Source organism: Hippopotamus amphibius, chromosome X (assembly GCF_030028045.1).
Source record: "Hippopotamus amphibius kiboko isolate mHipAmp2 chromosome X, mHipAmp2.hap2, whole genome shotgun sequence".
Lineage (NCBI taxonomy): Eukaryota > Metazoa > Chordata > Mammalia > Artiodactyla > Hippopotamidae > Hippopotamus > Hippopotamus amphibius.
Genome location: NC_080203.1, coordinates 119,746,660 through 119,771,772, shown reverse-complemented (window position 1 = coordinate 119,771,772; position 25,113 = coordinate 119,746,660). Strand labels below are relative to the sequence as shown.

Genomic DNA, 25,113 nt, shown 5'->3' with positions numbered 1-25,113 from the left:
AAAACAAGTTCACCATCCAAAGAACTGAGATTTATAGCTGCTAGGGTTCTTCATGATTATGTTTCAGGCTCCAAAGACAAATCCAAAAGAGAGCCCTGAGATATGTTTTAAATAACAGCAGCACCACTAGAAAAAAATAATACCTCTTCGTATAACAAAAATCAATCAGATGGATACATTCTGGTGTGTGGGTGTACATGTGCACATATTTACTTATTTATTTACGTCACTTAATAGCCATATATCCAAAACTGCTCCCAGGTTATGAGGGGCTTACACATAATTTTTTAACTAAGAAATTTAACTCCTCCTACAAGATGGTTTTAAGTGCCTATTTTTAACTTCTCAGAGGAAAAGCTTCCATCTGACTTTTCATGCTCCCTGCTCTTAAACCAGCCTTGTCCAGACGACTCCCTGCCACAGCAGGGAACAAGTGATTATGCCGCAGGTTGATGCCATTGCTGTGGTTTCCTTGACTCATCAGAAAGACTTTCATAAAAAGGCCCCTTTCATTTCTCTCCTCCTAATTTGCTCCAAGCTTCTCATTGTGTATCTGATAACTAGTAAGAGACATTTAGTGATAAACGCCAGAAGCTAGAATGGCCCTATAACGACCTCCACTAACAAAAGAATTACAAATGCTCTCTGTTTAAAGGGGTTTAATGGTACAAAAAGCCTGTTCCACACCCAAAAAACAGCTTTAAAAATTTTTTAAAGGAGAAAAAATAAGATGTTTAAATAGAACTATAAAAATGATCTATCTATAAGTGGAAATCAGTTGATAATGGTTTTTATTGCAATCTCAGTTTCTTCCAAGACAAAACCAGCTGTAAAGGCTTCTAGTTTTTCACCAGATAATGATTAAAATTTACTTGTAATTTATTATTACTGGCATAACTCTTATCCCCACCCCAACTCTCAATTCATAGGAGTGCTGTGGTATACTCTGAAGCTATACTTATTTCCTGAACTTTTAGTGTTTAAACTTATCAGTTGAAAAATTTACTCGAGACACCCCACGAGATTTTTAATAAAAAATATACAAGTGATCATCTTTCTAGAAAATATACATGAAAACAGTATAACCTAAAATTTAGTCTTTTAAAAATAATTATACTTTTGCTATAAGGAAAAGCTTCTAGAAACTTCAGAATGCAAAATGTTCCAAGTATTTCCACTTGTAAATTTAATCACCTCTTTGTTCATGTTTTCCTTTTTACTATTTCCTATGACATTACTGATCAACAGGTTAACAATTTCACGAAATATCCCCAATACAAGTAGTTAAGCTGAAAAGACCAAATGTTCTCATTTGAGATGCATTTTAGACAGTTTTAAAAATTAAAATATAGCCACACCTGTATTCTTATATCATGTCTACACGGGTCTGATTAAATCTTCCAGGTTTTCTGTTCCTTCCCCCAACTCCACCCCGGTTTTCCTTCTCTGTTTAAGGATATTTCCCCTGACGTTCACCTAAGTGTTGTGCATAATAACTGAGAAAACATAAAAAAGCTGCATTAAACCTTAATTTCCTCTTCTACACAATGAAGATCCATCCAAAAAACCAACTGCCTGGCAAAACAACAGTAACAAAACCTCAACCACCAAAACCAATGGATAATCTCCTGTCCTCTGGAAGCTTATAATAAATAGATAACAAAACCCACATGACATATGTAAAGTTTTCCTTCCTCAGTTTTCTTTCAACTAATAACTATCACAAAGCACTTGCCCAATCATTAGTTTGCTCCTGTCTTCCTAAGAACACATTTAGAATTTTTGGAGTTGAGGGAAAAGGATTAGGGAGACTGCTACTCCCTTAATTCAGCATCTCATTACTTTTTTCACAAAAGTCCCTTAACTGGCCTTGTCAAGCCCAACACCCTTCCAAGATACCTGATAGAAGGCAGTCTTCCAGTGGCCAGAACTGAACTGCCCACCCTCTCCCATCAGCTATTCCTGTCACATCAGGTTGGCAGTGCGGCGGTCTTACCTTCACACCTCCTGCCTTTCTATTTCCTTTCACCAGACTGCTCAGAATCAGACAGCTCAAAGTTCCTGGGTGTGTTTTCTGCCTTTGTTAACGTGTAAACATAAAAGGTCTTTCGTCTCCTCTCCACATGTCGAAAACACACCAACCTTCAAAGCCTAGCTCACATGTCAGCTCCTGAAAGAAGCCTTCCCTGAATCCCCCAGCGTGGGATCATCTGAGTCGCACACCACCTCATACATCACTCCACTGTGCCATGGTATTACCAACGTCATCCTGTTGTCTATAAGACCAGAGGGGAAGAAACCTAATCCTAGGTGGATCCATAGTCCCAGGGAACCCTAACAGATTGTCTCACAGGGTAGGTCCTCAAAAAATACCCACTGAATGAATAAATGATAAAATGGAAAATGACTTGGACAATATAAAATGGTGAGTTTCAGCGAAAAAGATGACAGACGTCAAAATTCTGAGGCCTATTTAATTGTGTTTTTTAACTTTCTTAGCTTACTTAAAAATTTTTTTACTTAAAGATTTCACACTCTCCCCCTGCCTAAGCAGCACCTGTTTCCTCAAAGCATCAGGGCTCCAGTGTCTTCTGGGGCTCATCAACCACATCATTCCCCCTTTCAGAATGGGGAAAGACCGGATGGGGGTAGGCAGGCCCTTTCTATACCTCTTCAGTGGGAAATAAAGGATTAAATGCAAATGTGGCTGAGGCACTCAGTCTAACATCAACTTCACTAGCCAACCTTCTCATCCTAGATGCCTAGTCCCAGCACCTGGGAAGTCAAAGGAGCCTTGGTCCAGGTCCACCGGCCCCAGCTTACTCTTCTCCGGAGACTGGCAGGCTCTCCTCCTCCCTCTCACCTCCTTCCTAGCATGACCAAGGTTCAGTCTCTCACCTGCTCCTCCGAACATTAAACCAAAACTCCCTTCACCTGCCTCAAGAGTTCCAGATGTATTCAACAGTTAGTGTTTAGGGTTCATAACAACCTTAGTACAGATTTTCATATTGTGACTTCCTAACTTCATTCTGAAACATACAATTATGACTCATATGTAATTTCTACCACTGATAATGCAGTTTTTGACAAAGCAGGTCACTAGAATATTGGCTTTGTTAACATAAGTATCAACTATGCAGTGAACATTCAAGCAAGTGTCTACTTATTGCTATTCTAGATACAAACTAGAATCTAGAAAAATCACTAGGTGATAACCATGTTTTCAACTGCACTGATAACTGGAAGAACATATACAATACTTGACCAAAGCTAAGAAAGTAAACAAATGCATAAAATGAACCATCTTAGTCTTCCCAAAAAGGTGGATAAACTTTCTAGATTTTAACCAACAAATAAACTCTCTGCCCTCTATGATTAGCAGAGGAAAATCTAATTTATGTTAGGAGTTGAGAACATGGCTCTATTGAGGGTATTAACTACCTTTGTTTTATGGATACTTCATCAGTCCACACATAACTAAATCCAACCCCACAAAATTCTTCCACAACTCATTCATCAATTAATAATTATAATCAGAGAGAAAGATTTTTGTTGACTATGATGCATTGCCATACTGAAAAGGTGCATATATTTATTAAGTTATTTATTCTTCAAATCTTTGAATAGAAAGGACTTACAGTCATACAGAGTGAAGTAAGTCAGAAAGAGAAGGACAAATATTGTATGCTAACTCACATATACGGAATCTAAAAATGGTACTGATGAACTCAGTGACAAGAACAAGAACGCAGATACAGAGAATGGACTGGAGAACTCGAGGTATGGGAGGGGGCGGGGGGTGAAGGGGAAACTGAGACGAAGCGAGAGAGTAGCACAGACATATATATACTACCAACTGTAAAATAGATAGTCAGTGGGAAGTTGTATAACAAAGGGAGTCCAACTCGAGGATGGAAGATGCCTTAGAGGACTGGGGCGGGGAGGGTGGGGGGGACTCGAGGAGGGGAGTCAAGGAAGGGAGGGAATACGGGGATATGTGCATAAAAACAGATGATTGAACTTGGTGTACCCCCAAAAAAATAATAAAAAAAGAAAGAAAAAAAAATCAGAAAAAAAAAAGATTAAAAAAAAAAAAAGAAAAGAAAGGACTTACAGTAAAGCTCTTTATTACACAAGCAGTTCTACAGGTCCTTGTCAGGTAATTCAAACACATACTGACAGGCCCCACTAATGGGTCATGAAATTCACAAAAGGACAGTTTATAAATTCAGAACAAAAGGTTTAGCTGACTCAATTTTAGGAAGCTCATTTTTGTGACATGATGAAGATCAAGCTTCTATTTCTCAATATCAAATTATAAAATTAACAGTGTTTAGCATCTGTAATGAGGTCTACTAAAATAAAATCCTTCGAGATTGGTACTTCTAGCATTCTTTAAAAATGTTACAGCCAATTTATTAATTCTAATTTAAGTATAAAACACTTTTTAATAAATATTTTAAAATTTAAGATTTTTACTTTTATTTAAAAATAACTTTTATTTAAAAATTCAAGATTTTTGTTATTTGACTGTATATAATTTTACCTCAAAAGAAAAAAAAACCTGTAAACAAATATTAAATACTGAAACATTTAAAGGGGAATGTACTCATCTGCATTTCCCTTTGAAATGCAGCGAAAAAATAAGATGGAATGATAGATGAACAGACGTGATTACAGAAGCAGAGTAAAATGTTAATTGCAGACTCTAGGTGGTGGGTATATAGGCGTTGACTGTACTATTCTTTCAACTTTTCCATATGTTTGAACATTTTCATAACATAAGGTTGGAAAGAAAAAAAGCTTAAGGTAACATCCTTAAACTTGATGCTTACAGCAGCCTTTGTGCTCTTAAGATTAAGAACTAGTAGGAAATAGCACAAAATGATTTGACATTTATATGAAACAGAATACAAAATTAATACAATATTATGACAACCATGTATACATAGAAAAATAACAAAAGGAGCTGAAGTAAAATATTAATAAAATTGTCCGAGGGTAGTAGGATTATGGGTGATTTCCCCCGCCCCTCTATTTGTTCAACTTTCTGTAATATAGTCATACTTATAAATTTTTTCTGTGTACATATAAATATACACACATGTATTTAAAAATATTTTTTGCAAGTACAATGAATGTAGGAAAAATATCAGGGAGGGGGACTGCCATATCTAACTTTAAGGAAAGAAACAAAATATATTTTGTTTAAAAAAAAGAAGACTGTGGGTTTACCTCCCTTACCATCACATCCTAACCTTGGATTTCGTTCTCACTAGTTTTTGATTCTAATACAGATATGTCAACTGTGAACATAAATGCACCAAATTAACCCAGGCCATCACTTTTTAATTCACATACTGGTCGTGTATTAAGGTAACGAACAGACTTAGCTGACACAACCAAATGTCAATGCCTTATTATCCTCAGAATCCATAAACAGAGGTAATATTCATAATAGAACAAAGCATGCAATCCACTTTAGGAGAATACAACCTGTTACGAAAGTAATCTTTTTTGTTAAAGAATCATTAAGAGCTAAAGCAAATGTCTTATAAATAGGCCTCTTTCTAGACTCTAGCCTAATTTCCTCTACCTAGAAGAAGCTAGTCGGTTGAGCACCACTCCTTTCCAGACAGCAGCAAGACCTACATTAAGTCATCCACCTCCTTAAGTCACAAGGGGCATATGGATTTGAGCCCCAGGCACAGACTTAGATAAATCGCTTCCTCTCTCACTGCTTCACTCTCTTCCTCTAAAAAATCAGGGTCTGCTAAGGTCCCTTCTAGGTCAAAAATTCTCTGAATTTAAGGCAACAGGGAAAACAGGCTCTGAGAAACTGAGCAAGGAATAGGTCTCCTTGAACACCACCCAGCCTGGGATACAGAAAATCTGGCAGCGTAAAAACATGTAAATTCATGAAGTGGAACAACTGCATAGAATACCCTGCACCCAAAAAGCATTTTGAGATACAAACGTGGAAACAAAGAGACATGACATCACCCCATATTACTAATCACAGGATTCATCTCCCTTACAGCGCTTTTTTGAAAAATCCAGGCAATCCCCGGCCCCTCGTCCAAACTCTAACCACACTACTGATTCTATTTTCAAAGCTTCAAATAAAGGTGGCAGAAACAGTTATTGCATATCATTAAGAAAAACAAAAATAATACCTGGAAGTATTCGCTGTCTTCTTCACATCTACTTTAACTGTGAGTGACTTCTTCTTAAGAATGGCAGATGAAGGTTTTGAGTCAGAAAGTTTTTTACTCTTATCAAGTTGCTTATGGGAAGAGTTGCTCTCTTTTCTGCCAGCCCCTTCTTTCTTTATTTTGTCCTTCCGTTTGTCATTCCGGGGTCTCAAACCAACATCGCTCTTATTTGAATGGGTGCAGGCAGTGCAGTCTTTCTTAGCTGGCTTAAAAGGCTCTTTGGCTTGTCCACTTTCAGTCTCTCTCCCTCTTCCAGCATTAAAACAATTGGACTGTCTATTTACAGGGACTTTTTGTGAACCAAAATTTCTGTCTTCCTCCTTAAAGTACTTCTGAGTTCTTCCATCATAAAAATCCTGGTCTCCATCTGAGGTCCTACGATGTTTGTGGCGATAGTCACAGGATATCTTGGCTGTTGAACTGGCCTCTGGGAATTCCCTTGGAGCATATCGATGGGTTTGGGGTCTGAGGTTCCGCTGAACTTTCTTCTCTTGGTAAGGAGGGAGAAAATGCCTGGACTTCCACTGTGGGCTCCTGGCAGGCTCTCTGTTTTCATACCTCTCCACGTCTTGAGGTCTTTTTGATGTGTGTCCATATTTTCTGAAATCACGATCCTCAGGATACCTGTGTTGACATAAAGCAGTTTACACTTGCACTAGAGAGAAGAAAGTGAGAATTTGTGTGTGTGGAATGTTGGGCAGCATGGCTTTAAATGCAGAACGCAGTGGCAAGTTAAGCTATAATCCCTCAAGCCAACTCACAGATGCACAAGGTACTTAAAGAGGAAAACATCAGCTTTTTTAAAAAAAAATTCTAGCTATCAACATGATTTACTCTAGAAATAAACACTTCACTACTACCAGTAGACCAAAACTACATTACAATGCTTTTAATCTTTTTAGACAAAAGCTTTTCAAAGTGGTTATCTTCAACCATAAAGTAAACAGACTTTTTCACTTGAGGCTTTATACCAAATTACCCAGGTTTAATGTTTTCCTATACCTCTTCTGAAAAGAGCTCCTTTTCTCAAAATCTTCAGAGCCTCTTCTAAGTGACTGAGAATATTTTTCATCTTGTATCCTCTGGTTCCTCAATTCATCTTCATGCCACTGTCCTTCGAATCTAAAAGAATCTGCTACTGACCTCAGAGGTGGTTTCCCTCCTTTTCCACTTCCTCTAACTCTGTGGTCATCAGCAAAATACCTTCCTTGCACTTTCTGGGGATAACAATTCCTCTGGTGCTCCTTGTAGAGTGCACCTTCTGAGTATTTGGGCACATACTGGGATCTTCTGTTACTATCATCCCCTCTTCCTGGTAAATATATTTGGGGAGGCTTATAAGTAAAAAAATTTTCTAAGGAGTTTCTTCTTATGTTTGGGGAAGGTGATCTATGTTCATAAGATCGGTAAAGCATATTTTCACGAGAAGGAATCCTTGGTTTACTCTGTCCATGTTTCTCATTGTCCATTCTCCAAGTGGTGGGTCTTTTTGGATCCTTCCTATATTCATAGCCATAATGCTCATGTCTTTGCTTGTAGTGTTCAGAATTTCTAGATACTGGTGACAAAGACCTATGTAAACAAATACAGAAAAGTTTAGTCCATTCAAAGACAACAGCCTAAGCTTGTCTTAACCTGACTTACCCAAATAAAACATTTGCTTCTCCCTGCTTCTTTCACTCAAATTCATCAATTTGCGATATTTGCATTCTAAATTGTTCACTTGGGAGTCTGATTATGCTTCTGCCCAATGTACTCCATGTGCATATCAAAATGGGCTGAGCATGCCCATCCTGTTGGAGGAGGACCAGATTAGGTACACAGTAGGATCCATTTTGCAAGATTGCTGGCAGCAAAGTTTTGGCAAAAGAGCCAGTCAACAAAAGCTTACATCAGGCTCAATGGTCAAGTAAGAAATAATCAGAAGGAAGGCTAGATTCACAGAAGTAAATGTATAGAAGAGTCTCTGGAAAACTGAACATAATCACTGAAATTAAATTAGATTCTAAGAGTTTATGATGCACAACAAATCCAAACTCAGACCCAAAACTGACCCCACAGTTTCCCCAATTGATTGTCTAGTCTGTCTATTAAGGTTATATCAAGGAGCAAAAACTACATCTTTAAACAGTGAGTGGAGGGGGTGGGAAGAAGAGGGCCTTAAGACATGGACCTCATGCTTAGTGCCTCCATACATACTATTAACATAAATAAGTTTTCTTTCCCAGACCTGTCCCCTTACATATAAAATGAAAGATGTGCTATTGAACCAGAGCTTGTAACTTTGGTGAATGTGTGCATTAATGCAGCTATAATGCTCTCCAGGGACAGCACATCCTTTCCGTAACTACCTTCTCCAATACCTCAGCATGGCCACCATGGAGCCTTTCATTCCAACTGAGGAGGAAGACTCCTATATTCAGGGAAACAGTCTGAGTTACCCAGACTTTAGGTTAAGAGAGAGGAGTGCCACTAATCTAGAACACAATAAAGTTCAAATTTGCACTCGGGGACTTTTCCTCCCATCTGACCTGTCCGATCTCCCAATTTCCTCCCTGAGGGTTTAATGTCTTCTAATCAATGAGGCAGCTACCCTTGCAGCTTTTGTTATTGCCCCTTCTGTAGCAGCTACCACGGAGTTAGAGCAACCATGAGTAAAAGCCTTTCCATTTGGTGACATGTCTGGGTCCTCCCTACAAGAAAGGAGGCTGATTTATCTTCCTCACGTACATATTGGGATTTATACACTGGACTTGGCAATATCTCCCTCTAGAGTCACCAAGCTAGATGTACTGGCAACTGCATTATTTAGCTGAAACAGAAACTCTGTCATCCAGCTGGCTGCACCTCTTCACAGGAAGAAGCAACTAGAGCCTCTGAGGACTTCCTGGAAGACTTCATCTCTTCCACTGCTAAGGAGAAAAGCTGGCAGCCAGAGGTTGAGGTCTTCCAGAGTGATAAAATATTCAATCTCTTACTTTAATCATGACCTCACATTGAATACTGCTTTGTTATTATATTTCATATCAGGGTTCTGTTGTACAGAGCCCCTTTCTTCTGAAGGAGATTGCTGGAATGGTGGCTATCATTTTCAGTTCTCCTAAAGGGACAAAAGAGACCCAAGGAGTCTGTTGGGAGACAATTCTTCATGGGTCTCTTGTGCTCTGCACACATCCTGAGCTTCTGTTCCAAGGCAAACTGCCTGGGAAGATGGGGATAGGGCCTCCCTAAGGGGCAGAGAGCCAATGTGTTTGCTATCTAGGACAACAAGATAATGTCTCCTTTAAGGCAAAGGCTGGGTGGGGTTGCTTGCTGTCCCTAATGGGGCTCGGGTTCCTCAGCTGTGTCAGCAGTGCCCACCCTCAGGGCACTAGAGGTAAGGGGAGCACAGGAACGTGAAGCTTGAGCCGCCTGCTGCATATGAGTAATAAAGGCCTTTGTCTCTGATCTAAAAGTGCCCTGTGACACACTAATGTGTTAGCTTGCAAGTAGGGTAAGATATCAGACCCTTTACAGTTGGTGACAAAGAGTCCTGAGAAGGCATCCACAAATCAGGCACTGAGCTTGGCAGGGCCTTTTGTGCCCCCTCACCAGAGCCTACCACAAAAGAGTGAAACAAAATGACCTCTGTGAGGCCCTCCATGTTCAAACCATTTGCTTCTTTGCATTCCCTTTTCTTTCTGGAGCTCCTCCCAATTACAATTTGGTCTTGTGAACTACAAAATGAAAACTGTAGAAGAAATTATTGATTAGTCATTGGAGAACCATAACGAACAAGCATCATGACCCAGCTGTATTAACATGAAAAATCTTGATCTGTCTTTTGCATATGTAATTGTGGTCCTCTTTAAAGTTCTAAAATGTACTCGTCACTTTCACAGCCCTGCGCCTTTGCTCTTGTCGTCTCCTTAACAGGAATACTTTTCTTCTCTCTTTCTGCATTTAAAAATTCTACCTATCCTTGGGAATTTCCTGGCGGTCCAGTAGTTAGGACTCCGCACTCTCACTGCCCAGGGCCCAGGTTCAATCCCTGGTCGGGGAACTAAGATCCCACAAGCTGCGCTGAGCGGGAAAAAAAAAAATTTACCCATCCCTAAATGGTCATCTAAAATCTCATCTCCCCTTTGAAGACTTTCTTGGTATCCCTCCTTCCCGTCCACAAAAGCAGAACTATTCCCTCTCTGTGGATCCAGAATACTTTGCCTCAGTCAGTAGCACTACACTTTTCCTACTGTATCATAGTCGCCTATAGTGTCAATCTCCCCAGCCAGGCTACATGCTTACTGAGGCCCTGTACACAAATTTGCCTTCGTAGCCCCAGAACCTGCCCGTAGCAGGTATACAGTAAAAAATGGCTAAATTGTTCCAATTTAATTATATATACTATTGATACTACCAACTGGCAAAGAGGAGAGTTGAATTACAATTGAGTTATTCAAAATTCTATTATTCTGCCATGAAGAAGAAGAAATAGGAAACTCCCAATTTCTTCAAACATATTGATTATGAAAATAAATAAATTAATTAAATATACACTGAAGAGTTCTAAACTACTTACTGATGCAAATAACTCTCAAAGATGTTTCTCAGTCTTCCTTGCTGTGGCTATTGCATTTCTTTTTATTATGGATTAATTCTAGCTGCCAGCCATAATTAAAGAAAGCTGTCAGGTCCTAGAACCTAGAAATATAATGTCGATCTCTATAAAGCACCTACTGTGAATAACCAGGTCCACGAGCTTATTAAAATAGGTTCTTAACAGTACCCGTGAATTTGAAAGTCGAAGCACATCCCAAACCCATGCTTACTCTGCTAAACTAAGGACTGCTCACCTGTGCCTCCACCTGGGGGATCTAGAGCGTGACCGTGCCATCCTTTGACACGTGAGACACTATCCACTTTTTACACTGCAAAGAAACACAACATTAGCAAGTTTGTAGAAAGGGCCTGCAAGCTACTCTAAAAACAGTAAATGCTACAGACAAAAAGTAACTTAAGCCCTCTGCGCCTCAGTTTCCTCATAGGACCCACCTTATTGGAATGTTGTAAGGATAAAATGAATGAGATCAAGGGTCAGCAAGCTTTTTCTGTTAAGGGCCAGGGAGTAACTATTTTAGGTTTTGCAGGCCATATAAGGTCGCTATCGCATTATCTTCTTCTTTGAAAAAAAATGTTTAAAAAATACAAAAACCATTTGTAGCTTAGGGCCACACAAAAACAGGTCCCAAAGGACCCCCAATGCATTATAGTTTGATGATCCCTGAGTTAAGTCATGAAACGAGCTTAGAATATTGCCTGGCACACAGCAACTGCTAAATAAGTGTTTCCAAAAGAGGAAAAACTTCCCCAGAATTCCTCTATCTGAGCACAAACACTACTACCCCTTCCCAACTTTCGCCATTGGTTATGTACATATAATCGCAGTTACGTTCATATAATCACAGTTAAAATGTTTAGGAATACTTGATGATATATCCTACTTTTAAAAATTGTCGGATAATAAGAATTACAAAGCCTAATTATCGTACTCAATTGCCACCTAACTTCTATCAGATAAATATACCAAAACTAAATTAAGCATGATTAGACATTTAATTTGCTTCTGATTTTTTGCTAAAACAAATAATGTTAAATAAGTAAATTTTAAGACATATAAGCTTGATTTTTTAAATATTTTTCAGCCTTTAAGAGAAACTGATAGATTTAGGAATTGAATTTTTAAAAAAAGCATGATTTAGGTATAATCCTTTATATTATTATTTACATTTCAGTAATCTTCCTCAGTTTTGATACTATAATTAAGTAGTGCCCAACTTACTGGCCCCAAATCCCTGATGGCTTTCAAAATTATTGCCATGGGTCCATGAATAATACATACTGCCACCATACACAGACTATAGAATGAATAAGTATATGTCTCATACATTAGAACCTTTATTTTGCAAATTTCTGAAGATACTATAGCCACTGTTAAAATATAAATGGCTACTTGTCACTTGCAGGTTTTCCACTGACTGATACAAAAAGTACAACTATAACTATGTGGACATCGGTTTGAAAAGGGAGTCCTCATGGTCAAACATTTGCAAACTACTGTTATGATAAATTTCAGAAGAAGGTAATAGCATATAAGGTCAAAGGACTTGAACTAGATCACTCACCAGAAGTATATTCAATTCAATTTATTTAGTTATACACTGCTTCTTTCCAAAAAGAATTTGAGGCTAGGAAGAACAATTAGTTCAGATGTACTATGAAATTAAGACACTAAAAGGGAAAGTGTTTTCTTAGTAACTAAAAATATAGAAATGTATTCATTTAACAAATGTTACTGAGTACCTATTATTTGCCACACACTGTTCTGGGGAGATAGCAGTGAAAAGAAACAGGCAAAAATTCCTGCCCTCCTGGAGCTTACATTCTACTGAGGGAACTTATAATTTAATTAAAGAAGCTTTGGGTACATACCTATTAAATTGAACAAAAATAATAAACCCAAAGGTTGTGAGGGAGACACCAAATACTGTTGATGATGATGAAAAAGTATAACTTCCCCAGAGGGTAAGTTTTTAATCTATTTTATTTTACTTTTTTGCAAAACATTTATTGAGATACAATTCACATACCATACAATTCACCTATTTAAAGTGTACAGTTCATTAGTATATTCACAGGGATGTATAACCATCACCACAATCTAATTTTAGAACATTTTCATCCCCTTTAAAAGAAAGCCCATTAGCAGTCACTCTCCATTCCTCTCCTCCTTAGATTAGCCCCCGACAACCACCAACCTACTTTCTGTTCCTATGTATTTACCTACTCTATACCTATCATATAAACGGACTCATACAATATGTGATCCTTTGTGATTGGCTTCTTTCCCTTAGCATAATGTTTTCAAGGGTTTTACCACGTATCAGTACTTCATCCTTTATATGGCTGAATAATATTCCATTGTATGGGTATACCACATTTCGTGATTCATTGATCTCTCAATGGACATTTGGGTTGTTTCCATTTTTTTTTTTTTTTGGTTATTATGACTAATGCTGCTATGAACATCTGTGTACAAGTTTTTGTGTAAACACAGTTTTTCATTTCTCTTGGGTATAAACCTAGGAGTGGAACTGCTGGGTCATACAATAACTCTATGTTTAACTTCTTGGGAGACTGCCAAACTTTTCCAAAGCAGCTACATCATTTTACATTCCCACTAGCAATGTATGAAGGTTCCAATTTTTCCACATCTTCACCAGTTATTGTCTGTCTCTTCAATTATAGCCATCCTAGTGAGGGTGAAGTGGTACCTCACCTCGGCTTTGATTTGCATTTCCCTAATGATAGGTAACCTTGAAATATGTAAGAAATTATGAAACTAATCATGTCTACTTTCCTTTAATCTAATAATTTCAGTTTAAATGTATTATTCTAAGATGATAATTTAAAAGAAAAAAGTAGCTAAGATGTTTATATAAGCTTCATTTATAGTAGGAAAGAAAAAAGTCCACCCAAACTAGTTATAACCCAAATGCCCAACAATCAGTAAAAGATTAAACAGATTTAAAATGCATACAACTAGTCACTCCCTACCTTTCTCCTAGCTTTATATGTGTCTTTTCATCCACATATCCTCTTAGTCCACCACAGCAAACTACTTGCTTTTCCTTGATCAGGCCATTCTGTTCATACCACGTAGATGGCTTTCCCTCATTCTGCCTGACAAATCCTTACTCTTTCACGACTGTTTGACCATCATCTCCCCTGAAATTCTTTCCTTGACTTTCTTCCCCCCCGCCAAGTTTCTTTCTTCTTGGAAATTCTGAGTTTATTCAGCAATTATTTCAATACATTGTGATTATTTGTTTACATAACTGTATTTATTTCAATAGGCAAAAGACTCTAAACAGCATATCAACAGAACACAAAACTCAAATGACCTATGGACACCTGAGACATTCAACCTCAACAGTAATCGAGTAAATACCAATTCAGATCATAACCATTCCACACCTGTCAGAATGACAAAAAAAAATTGAAGTTGTATATTCCAGAGTGTTGGCGAGGCTGCAGAACGATGGGGACTCTCGTACACTGCTAGGCAGGTGAGTATACACACGTATAACCAGTTTGGAAGGGGTTGGCAGTACCCATTAAACTTGAACGTGCTCATATCCTACGACCCGGCAAGTCCACTCAGGGACAGACCTTAGAGTGGTGGTTCTCCAACTTTAGTGAACGGCAGAATTACCTGAAAGGCTGGTTACAACACAGAATGCTGGGCCCTCCTCTGGGATGCGCCCCACTACTAGCAAGTTTCCAGGTGATTGGGATTCTGCTGGTCCTGGGACTACAAAACTACTGGTTTAAAGGGAAAGTTGTACGTCACTTGGGAGAAAATGTTTACAAGAGAGATTTACTGGTTATGTGATAAAAAATATTTCTTAGAATATTTTCCTTTGCTAATATTAAAATTAGCTTTATTAAAATTCAAACTATTCACTCAAAAATGGGTGAATTTTATTGCATATAAATTACATCTCAAAGCTGTAGAAAAGTTAGCTTTGTGTTGATGAAAGTGCTATAAGATTAGATCAGATATTATGAAGATGGTTGCACAACTCTGCAAGCATACCAAAAATCACTGAATTGTACATTTTAAACCTGTAAAATATCTCAATAAAGCTTTTTTTAAAGTTAACTTTGTTTGCATTTGCTTTTTTGGGTGCATCAGCTAGTAATGAATAGTAGTAGCTCATGGGCTTAATGCATAAGAGAGAAGAGTTAATTTAAACCCTAGAATCTGAGCTAAGATGGTTTTTACATTTTTAAACTGTTGTTTAAAAAGACAAGAAGAAGAATATGCAACAGAGGCTGTATGTGGCCCACAAAGTCTAAAATATTTACTATCTGGTCCTTTACAAAAAAGATTGCCCATCCTTGATTTAAACTAACTTACCTGTGACTAGCAAAGTTAATCAAAGGAAGCTTTAGGACAGAGAGGAAGAGGAAAAAAAGAAGACAGAAATGCCAGCAGGGTTTGTGACTGGGGAGGAGATGTCAATAACAAAAGAGAAATTTATTTATACTGCTCCTTCAGAGTGAACTGTTCAAGGGCAGTGAATGAATTTGTGTGACCTTGAACACCAAAAGATGACTGGACAGCAGGGGCATCCACTCCCAAGAGAATGCTGAAGGGGATGCTGGTGCCAAAAAAGGCCACCCCTACCAGAACAGCACTGGACACATCCCCTCACCCAGCTGAAAGACCCGGCTCCAGCAATTCTCCCCTTCTTCCGCGACATCACTTCCCCCTCTCCATTAGGTCCTTCCCATCACCACACTACCTCTCTCTCCATTTACAACCAAATTCCTCAAAGGGCTGCCTGTATACTATAGTCATTTGCTCCCATTCATCTCTTCCCATTCTACTTGGACCCTCACCAATCTAGCTTTCTACTCCACCAAACTGCTCTAGTCGAGATCACTATCGAAATCCATGTTACTAAATCCAGTGGTTATTTTCCCTCCTTCTCCTGGATCTTCCAGCAGCACTCGATGGTCAATCACACCTTCCTCCCAGAAACATTTTCTTCACTTGGATTCCAGAATACTATACTTTCCTGGTTTTCCTCCTGCCTCTAACAATGTTTTCTGTCTCCTTTGCCAGTTTTTCCTCATCTCCCCCTTCACAATCCTGACCCCTAAATAGTGAACACAGTCTTCCTCTAAATAGTGACTTCAGTCTTTGACCTCTCATTGTCTACACTCTCTTCCCAGTCTGCACCTTTCTTCAGTCTCATGGCTTTAAATATTCTCCATAACTAACAACCCCCAAATGACATCTGCAGCCCTCACCTATCCTCTGTGTTGCAGTCTTCCACATCCAACAGCCTACTGGATGTTGTAAACATGTCCAAGAGCAAACTCCTGACCTTCCTGCAAAATCTGCTCCTCCCAAGGTCTGCCCCACCTCAATAAATGGCAACTCTATCCTTAAAGTTTTCAACAAAGAGGAAACATAACTGTCCAATAAACATACAAAAAGATACTCAACACTACCTACTCAGGAAGATAAAATGAAAACAAAGAGGTACCATTTCATACTCATTAGATTTACAAAAGTTTTACTCTGGTGATCTCCATACGTTTACAAGAAAGCGGAAAAAGATAATTTCTCAACTGAGGAAAATGCCTCCTCTAAAAAACATGAAGCAGAAGAAGACTCTAACTCTATACTCCAACAGAATTAAATATATCCAAAAGCATTTAGGAATATATATTTTTAAAAACTCACCTTGAATCAGAAATTGAAAAACTGAGAACAGAAACATACCAAAAAACAGAGTGATATGACAGAAAAAAAATTAATTGAACTAAGGGGAAAGAATGAGAGAAAAAGACTAAATTAACTCAGAAGTGAAGAATAAATTACAAGGTGCCCAAGGGAAAATAAACTCACATGAAATGATGCGGTCACTATGGAAAACTGCCTGGCAATTCCTTAAAAAATTAAGCATAGAGTTACCATATGACCCAGCAATTCTAATCCTAGGTATACACCCAAAAGAAATAAAAATATATGTCCACATAAAAACTTTTACACAAATCCTCATCAACAGCATTATTCACAATAGCCAAAATGTAGAAAACAACTCAAATGTTCATTGAGAGATGAATGAATAAACAAAATCTGGTATCCCTGTACAATGGAATATTATCTGGCCATAAAAATAGCTGCCAATGAAAAGGAATGAAATACTGACACAGTCAAACAGGGATGAACCTTGAAATCATTATGCTAAGGGAAAGAAGCCAGTCACAAAAGACCACATATGTATGATTCGTTTATAAGAAAGGTCCAGAATATGCAAATCCATAGAAACAGAAAGTAGGTTGGTGGTTGCCTGGGTGTGGTGGGGGGAGGGGGGCATGGCAGGGGGAGTGCGCACAGGGTTTCTTTTTGGTGTGATGACTATGTTCTAAAACTGGACTGTGATGATGGTTACACAACTCTGTGAATATACTAACACGGAATTGTAGACTTTCAAATGGGTGAATTGTGTGGTATGTTAATTATATCTCAGTAAAGCTGTTACCAAAAAAGAAAAAAAAAATCAACTGACTGAGATTCCATACTAAATGTGAACTCAGCATTTACAAATGCAAAGAATTGCCCAGGAAAGCCTTTGCAACAAAGAAGCCACATTGGCAGCACAGAACAGGACGAAGTCAGAGCCCAGAGAACAAGAGGGCAATCAGCAGATCAGAGGAAGCCAGACCTCAGGAGAGCAGGGCATGGCTTATTCTCCCAGCCACAGCGGCTGGGTGCTGTCACTAGTTCCTCAGTAAGGAGGAGCTGGAAGTGGCTACAGAATCCCACTGTTGCCTATCATTATTCTACTTTGATTTCATGGATACAATGTATTTCTCTCACACACAAAACAGGTTAAACAGGGAGTAAGAGCATTTTAAAAGGTGTAAATACAAAGGTTAACCATTAGAGCAAAAATAAAAACCTTCCTCTTTTTTAAATAAAAGAACAAAACCCACAACTCATAGCAAAAAGAAACAGCAAATATAACAAAATGCACATGATTATAAAATATTATGATAGACCAAATTTATCAGTCCTAACAATAAATGTGATGGGCTTAACTCATCTACTAAAATAAACAGGCTCGATTTGGCTCACAAAACAAGGAGTTGTATAAAAGACACATCTAAAATAAAGTGATTGTGAAGGGTTAAAAATAAAAGGATGGCCAAATTATACAAGGCAAATGGAAACAAAAAGAGAGCAGGGGTGGCAAACCTGGAATCAGGTAAAGCAGAACTCAAGCCTCAAAGCATTCATCATGCTGAGGAAAGACACTTTTTAATGCTAAAAGCCACAATCCTAGATGAAGAGAGAACAAATAAAAATACACATATTTACATAAATATAATATTGCATCCACCTTTATGAAACAAAAACTACAACAGATGCAAGGAGACACAGATAGAAACACTAATAATAGGAGACTTTCGTATACCACTCTAAGGAGTATATTAGACAGATCAGGTAAGCCAAAAATGAGATAGAATACCTAAAGAGCATAATCAACAGGGTAAATCTTTAGGATACTTATCAAACTCTACACTCTGATACTAGAGAATATTCTGAAGGGTCCACACCACATTCACTAAAAATAATCATATATTAGATCATAAAGAAAACATCAATAATCTCTACTTAATAGAAATACCACAAACAATACTCTGATCACAATGCAATAAAACTAGAATTTACTAATAAAAACAAAAACCAGAAATTCCACCTAGAAATCTTAAAACCTCTTATTAAACAACTCCTGGATACTCTAACATAGATTTTTAAAGAAATAATGACAATAAAAGCACTACATATCAGATTCTATGGGATGTACTTAAAGCAGTGATCAAAGGAAAATTCATTGCACGAAACATATTTATCAATAAAAATGAAAGAATAAAAGTAAATAATTTCCAAGGTAAAAAAAAAAGAAAGTAAAAAATAACAAAGTAAACCAAAAGAAAGCACAAGGAAGGAAATAATAAATATAAAAGTAGAGGAAGAGAATAGAAAACTAGATCTAAGTGATAATTCAAAATTCTGTAGTTTTTAGAAAAATTAAAATGGATAAACCACTAAATTATATAACTTGACTAGAAAAAGATAGAAAGCACAAAGACACAAAATAAGAAACAGCAAAAGGGAAATAACCTTTGAAATAAGAAAAATCTTAAATCATAAGAGATTACTTTATAGCACCCTATCCAATAAATTTGAAAGCCCAGATGAAAGGGATAATTTGCTAGAAAAATAGAGATTACTACAATTGACCACATTAAAAAGCTTAAACAGACCAATTTTCATAGAAGAAACAGAGAAAATTATTAAGGAAACATCCCATGAAAAAGCATCAGGCCCAGATCATTTCACTGGGGAATTCTACCAAACCTTCAGACATCATATTGCCTCAATGCTCTACAAATTATTCCACAGCTGATATACTGTGAAAAGGATCAAGCCTACAGGAACATCAACCTTTCGAGGAGATGAAACAGCCAAGAAGACTGAGAAAGAACATCCTCTGAGGAAGGAGGGAACTCCAGAGCATAGAAGGATGTTTCAAGAAAGGAGATTTTATGGCAAAAGCTGCACAGAGACCAATAAAAGGAATGAAAAGAAGTGTGAATACATGGCTTGAGGATTAAGTGGACAGTAAGGAGACTGAGAAAGCCAATTACTAATAACGCCTTCTAGCAGTCTGTCTGGCAGGGGAGGGGAGAAACTGGGTTGCAGGTGGGTGATAGGGGTCTAGGGAGGAGGTTTTGAAATGGGAGCAACTTGAGCAGGTTTATTGTTGATAAGGAGAAACTATGTGCATGGCATTGGGAACATAACGTAGAATGACAATCACAGTAGAAATGAGTCTAGGTCCAATTAGTTCAATGTTTCCTTTGATTCCTTAATATCAACTCCAAATAATGTAGTCAATTTCTCCCAATATTCCACTTTTACATATTATCTTCCTCAAAGGTCCAGACTGAATTTTTATCAGCAGTCACATTTTGTGTTAATTTGGTAAACATTAGTGAGTGCCAGTGACTGCTAGGGGCAAGCCATACAAAGTTGGAAGAGACCTAGTTTCTTGACTGGAGAAGCTCAGTCTTCACTGGATAAGAAGGGTCACAAGAGTACCAGAACTTCCTAGTTCACTAAATGCTTGGCAAACACTATCTCACTTAATCCTCACAAGCCTTTGAGGAAGCTGGAAGTACCTCCATTTCAAAGGTGAAGAAACCAAGTCTCAAAAAGCTTAACCAACCTGCCCCAAGAGAAAGACGTAAAATCTGAATCCACGTTCGCAGACTCCAATACTAACACTTCCCCACCTTGCAACTCCTACCTTCAGAAAGATGACTCTGAAGAGACTGCCTGGTCATTTGCGCAGATGCTCGGTCAGCAGAATTGGACTTGAGCACACTTGAGAATAGTTGACATCCTGCATAACATCTAAAACTGCCGTCTAAATTTGGAACGCCGCTTTTATGCCCTCTAGTGGCTTGGACATTCTGCAGCCTGTAGAGCACAAAGACTATGCTTTATTTACCATGATCCCAAAGACTGTGTTTTATTTAGCTTTTTATCTGTCCCCCTCGGCCTTTATACATAGTCCCTTTAAGTATTTTCTCCTTCAACATTTGTGGATTCATTCATTCACCTAATTTCATAACCCTGATATCGTTTCAATATAATCTAGGGCAGCAGTATAAAACTTCAAATTTAAGGGGTGAAAGAGTGGGGGCAAAGACTATCACAGAACAGCTTTTTGAATTCAGAAATTTACATTAAAAAATCAAGATGCTTATGTGCTCTGAAATTTTTACAAGATGGCAATAATTAGCAACAAGACAAAGTATGTTCAAATGTACTATCCATAAATGACTCATTTAACACTTAACATCACCCTGAAAGAAAAGTAAGGCAATGGCACTATAATCTCTAATTTAGAGTTGAGGAAATAGTCCCTTAGAAAAGGTAAGGGACATGTTCAAGGTAATCAGATATACTGGAATTCAAGGAAGTCCTGACTTCAAATCTGTTCACTTTATAATGCCTTTACCTCACCTAGAAAACCCTTCTTTACTAAAGTGGTAAAGGTGGAATAGAAGATGAGAAACCCAACTGCCATCAACAAAATAAGGGGGAAAAAAAGGTGACAGCTAGAGAAGGATACCTGTACTTGGCTGCAGAACATAAATGGCCCCAAAGTGTTCCTACAGAAATCCCTTAAATGTTGCCTTTTGCTAGGGTGGGGAAAAGGACACTCACAGATTGTTGGTGGGAGTGCAAAATAGCACATCCTTTCCAGAGGGAAATTCACATTTAAAAAAAAAAAACAATTCTGTCATCTAGGAATGTACACTAAGGAAGTAATCATGGACGTGCAGATTTTACATTTCTCTAACAACGTGTTTAAGTAGTGAAAAACTGGGAATAACTGACTAAACTACTGCAGCCAAATAATGACATGCTATGTAATCAGGGAGCAAAAAAAGGTTACCAAAGAGAACCCACTTTAGAAAAATTCATGCCTTCATCTCTGCATAGAAAAAGACTGGAGGTGTATCCCCAGTGTAACCATATTCACAATGGTTACTTGAATGGTGAAAGAGTGTATCTTCTTCACTGTGGTTTTGTATACTTCAGAAATTTTGTATGTAAATATGTTACTAAATGTTTCTCTATATAAATGTTTCTAATCAGACGGCTTCTGGGAAGGGTGTGAAAGAGCAGGGCTTTCAAAAGAACATTTTAGTAGCCATTTTAAAAACTACCACATGAAAAAATACAGCATTCTATACCGTTACCATTAAAACACCATCGAAAAAAAGCACTCATCATGAATCTACATCAAAACCTTTTCTTTTCAAACTCCAGTCTTTCATTCGTACCAGTTCACATTCAGAAAAACGTTAAAAAGGTTGCCTGGCCAGAAGTCTGAGAGACCCTCTTGATTTCTACCTGTACTTTTTTTACTTTGTTCCAGAAAAGAAAAGCAATCAACTAAGAGGCAGCTTGGAAAAGCACCTCAGCAGGAAAATATTTGGGAGGATAAGTTTCTCTCTCATTTCTTTCCCTCGCGACCTACCGACTGGACAATCCTGACAGTGGCCGGCCCAGTTTCCTAATACACCCTAGAGAAGCACAGGACATGAGCCAATTTTCAGTATATGTTTCCAAAAAGACAAGTTTTACTTTACAATGCAGGATAAAGAGGAGCCTTCACTGCTCATTCTGAACGTTACCGGAGGAAGATGCCGCTACGCGGCAGGAGGGCCTCCGGAGAAGGACAAAGCGGGGCTCCTCAGCTCGGGTCCCGCAGGCGGTGAGTCCGGAGCCGCCTTTGGGAAAAGGGCACCGTCCCTGGACACCGCCCCCCTCCCCCTACCCGTGCCAATGACAGACGCTCCAAACCGCCGGGGGCCGAAGCCTGCCCGACCACAGGCGAGGATGGGGCCGCGGCAGCAGGTGCCCGGTCGTCGCGTCTAAAATAAGGCACCGGTCCAGTGACCAGAGGCAGGGACAGGGGAGCAGTCCCCCGGGATCCCTAGCTGGGCCGCCGCATCCTCCCCGCCGCCCCACCCGCCACCCCAAGAACCGCCCCTCCCAGGCGACGGACACGCCCTCCCCGCGGGCCGGGGCCTCTTGGCCCCACCCGCCCCCCAGGGCCGCTCACCCGGCCGGGAAGTTCCCGCAGCCGCCGCCGCCGCTACCGCCGCTGCCGCCGGCACCTCGGGCCTCGCCCCTCACACGGTCGCCTCCTCCCACAGCAGCGGCACCACAGCTACCTCAGCTGGGCCGCGGGACCCGGAACCACTTCCTTCCGGAACCGCCTCGCCCCGCCCCCCGCCCCGGCCACGCCCACTGCCCGTTGCCCCGCGCTGAGCCCGCTCTCCCAATGACCTCTGCTCTCAACTCTTTCCCAGCGAGGGTTGCCCCGCCCGGGCGGTTCCGGCCAGAGCGCCTGCGCCCTCTGCCGGCCGTTCCCACATCTGCCTCTCTGTCCAGAGCGCATGCGCCGTCTGCCGTCCGCCCGCCGGGAAGAAAAGAACACTCTAGGCTTACTGGTCCCTGGATCCCGAGGGTCAGGGGTTAGAGCTCACCACTCAGAGGCAGGAGCTTGGTCCCATGGGCCTTGCAGCGTTGTGCCGATGAGCGGAGCCGATGAGCCTCAGCCTTCCAGCCCCTGGCTTACCCCTCAAAGCCCTTCCAGAGCCAGCCTACCTGAACCTGCACGCCTGTGGGCTCTCTCCTGCCTACGCAATCTTTTTTTTTTTTTTTTTCAATTTTTTTTTGGGGGGGGGTACACCAGGTTCAATCATCTGTTTTTATACACATATCCCCGTATTCCCTCCCTTCCTTGACTCCCCCGCCTCGAGTCCCCCCCACCCTCCCTGCCCCAGTCCTCTAAGGCATCTTCCATCCTCGAGTTGGGCTCCCTTTGTTATACAACTTCCCACTGACTATTTTACAGTTGGTAGTATATATATGTCTGTGCTACTCTCTCGCTTCGTCTCAGTTTCCCCTTCACCCCCCGCCCCCTCCCATACCTCGAGTTCTCCAGTCCATTCTCTGTATCTGCTTCCTTGTTCTTGTCACTGAGTTCATCAGTACCATTTTTAGATTCCATATATGTGAGTTAGCATACAATATTTGTCCTTCGCTTTCTGACTTACTTCACTATGTATGACAGATTGTAGTTCTATCCACCTCATTACATATAGCTCCATCTCATCCCTTTTTATAGCCGAGTAATATTCCATTGTATATATATGCCACATCTTCTGTATCCATTCATTTGTTGATGGGCATTTAGGTTGCTTCCATGTCCTGGCTATTGTAAAGAGTGCTGCAATAAACATTATGGTACAAGTTTCTTTTGGGATTATGGTTTTCTTTGGGTATATGCCCAGGAGTGGGATTACTGGATCATATGGTAGTTCTATTTGTAGTTTTTTAAGGAACCTCCAAATTGTTTTCCATAGTGGCTGTACCAACTTACAGTCCCACCAACAGTGCAGGAGAGTTCCCTTTTCTCCACACCCTCTCCAACATTTGTTGTTTCCAGACTTTGTGATGATGGCCATTCTGATTGGTGTGAGGTGATACCTCATTGTGGCTTTGACTTGCATTTCTCTGATGATGAGTGATGTGCCTACGCAATCTTTAACCATTCTCCATGGCGTTAAATTAAGCTTCTACCCAGAAAACAAAACCTCCCCTCTGGACCTCCCAAATAGGTTAACGATACCAACATCTCTCCACCATGCAATTCAAAATACTGACTCATTTTTACCTGCTCTCTTATTTCTCTCCTCCTACACTCCATCCAGCACCCCAAAGGATGCTTTCTCACTTGACACTTTGATGATCTTTTTACTCCTTGCAAGATTTCTCTTTCAGGGTCCACCCCATGTGGTGGACCTTTTACCCTCCTTTGTCACTGTCATCTACTGACTGTATTAGTTTTCCTCTCCATCTGAATTACTGCCATCATCCTGATGAATCCAACACCCATGACTAAGCCGTGTTTCCTTCCTCAGTCCAGATGACTTTACCTCTATTTTACTTAATCCACCCGTTCCCAGGTACCCATTCTTTAAAATCTAGACATCCATCACTTTATATTGCTCCATAGCTAAAACCTTAAGTTTACAAACCCCATTTATTCAGACGCAATCCTCATCCTTGCAGTCCTAATCTCTCCCTTAGTCCCAATATACTTGTTCTTCAAAAACCACAGAGCTCTCACATCCCCTGAACTTTCTACCTGACTTAAGTATATGGCCTTTGACTTCAACCACTCTTGTAAGCAGAGCCCCTTGAATTGCCCTTTGACACATCCTAACATCAAACCACCACCTTGAAACACTCCAGTTATCTGCATTTTTCAATCCTACATCTATGTTGCCAAGCAGGGAGGAAAAAGCCACACAACTGTAAAAGAATGATACCACTACAAATTTATGGAGACCCACCGCGGTGGAGAGCCTTGGTGCCTCTTAGGAATCCTTTTATGGGACCTCTCTCATTTTCAATAATTGTTGTTAGTAACCCTTACCACTCTCTTTAAGCCCCATACCAATGATCATTTTCCTCTCTTCATACATGATTTTTGCTTCCTGTTTTGCAGAGAGAATTCCCCAGCATAGTATATAAGGCCTTTCATTATCTGGTTTATACTTACCTCTCTAGCCTCTCTCTTCTTTGTACTCCATTCCCTGGCGATACTGAAATGTTTGCAGTTTAGGATAAATACTGCTTTTGCTTCCACTCCATTGAACATATTGTCCCTTCTGTCTGGTT

At 39.6% G+C, this 25,113-nt stretch overlaps 1 protein-coding gene across 8 annotated transcripts in view; it reads right to left on the bottom strand.

The window, feature by feature from the left end:
• Positions 1–22,619, bottom strand: part of BCLAF3 (BCLAF1 and THRAP3 family member 3) — a 50,210-nt gene extending 27,591 nt beyond the window's left edge. For 4 of the 8 annotated variants that reach the window (XR_009050299.1, XR_009050300.1, XM_057718438.1 and 1 more), the window contains exons 1-4: positions 22,484–22,619; positions 11,048–11,122; positions 7,218–7,787; positions 6,177–6,839 (exon numbers count right to left, since the gene is read on the bottom strand). Coding sequence is in view for 6 of the 8 variants with exons in the window: in XM_057718438.1 (XP_057574421.1) it covers positions 6,177–6,839; positions 7,218–7,787; positions 11,048–11,088 (1,274 nt within the window). In the remaining 2 variants the exon portion in view is untranslated. Of the gene's footprint in view, positions 1–6,176; positions 6,840–7,217; positions 7,788–11,047; positions 11,123–20,149; positions 20,323–22,483 lie in introns of all 8 variants that reach the window. The other 4 variants (XM_057718439.1, XM_057718441.1, XM_057718443.1 and 1 more) reach the window with 4 other exon arrangements.
• Positions 22,620–25,113: the final 2,494 nt, after the last annotated feature.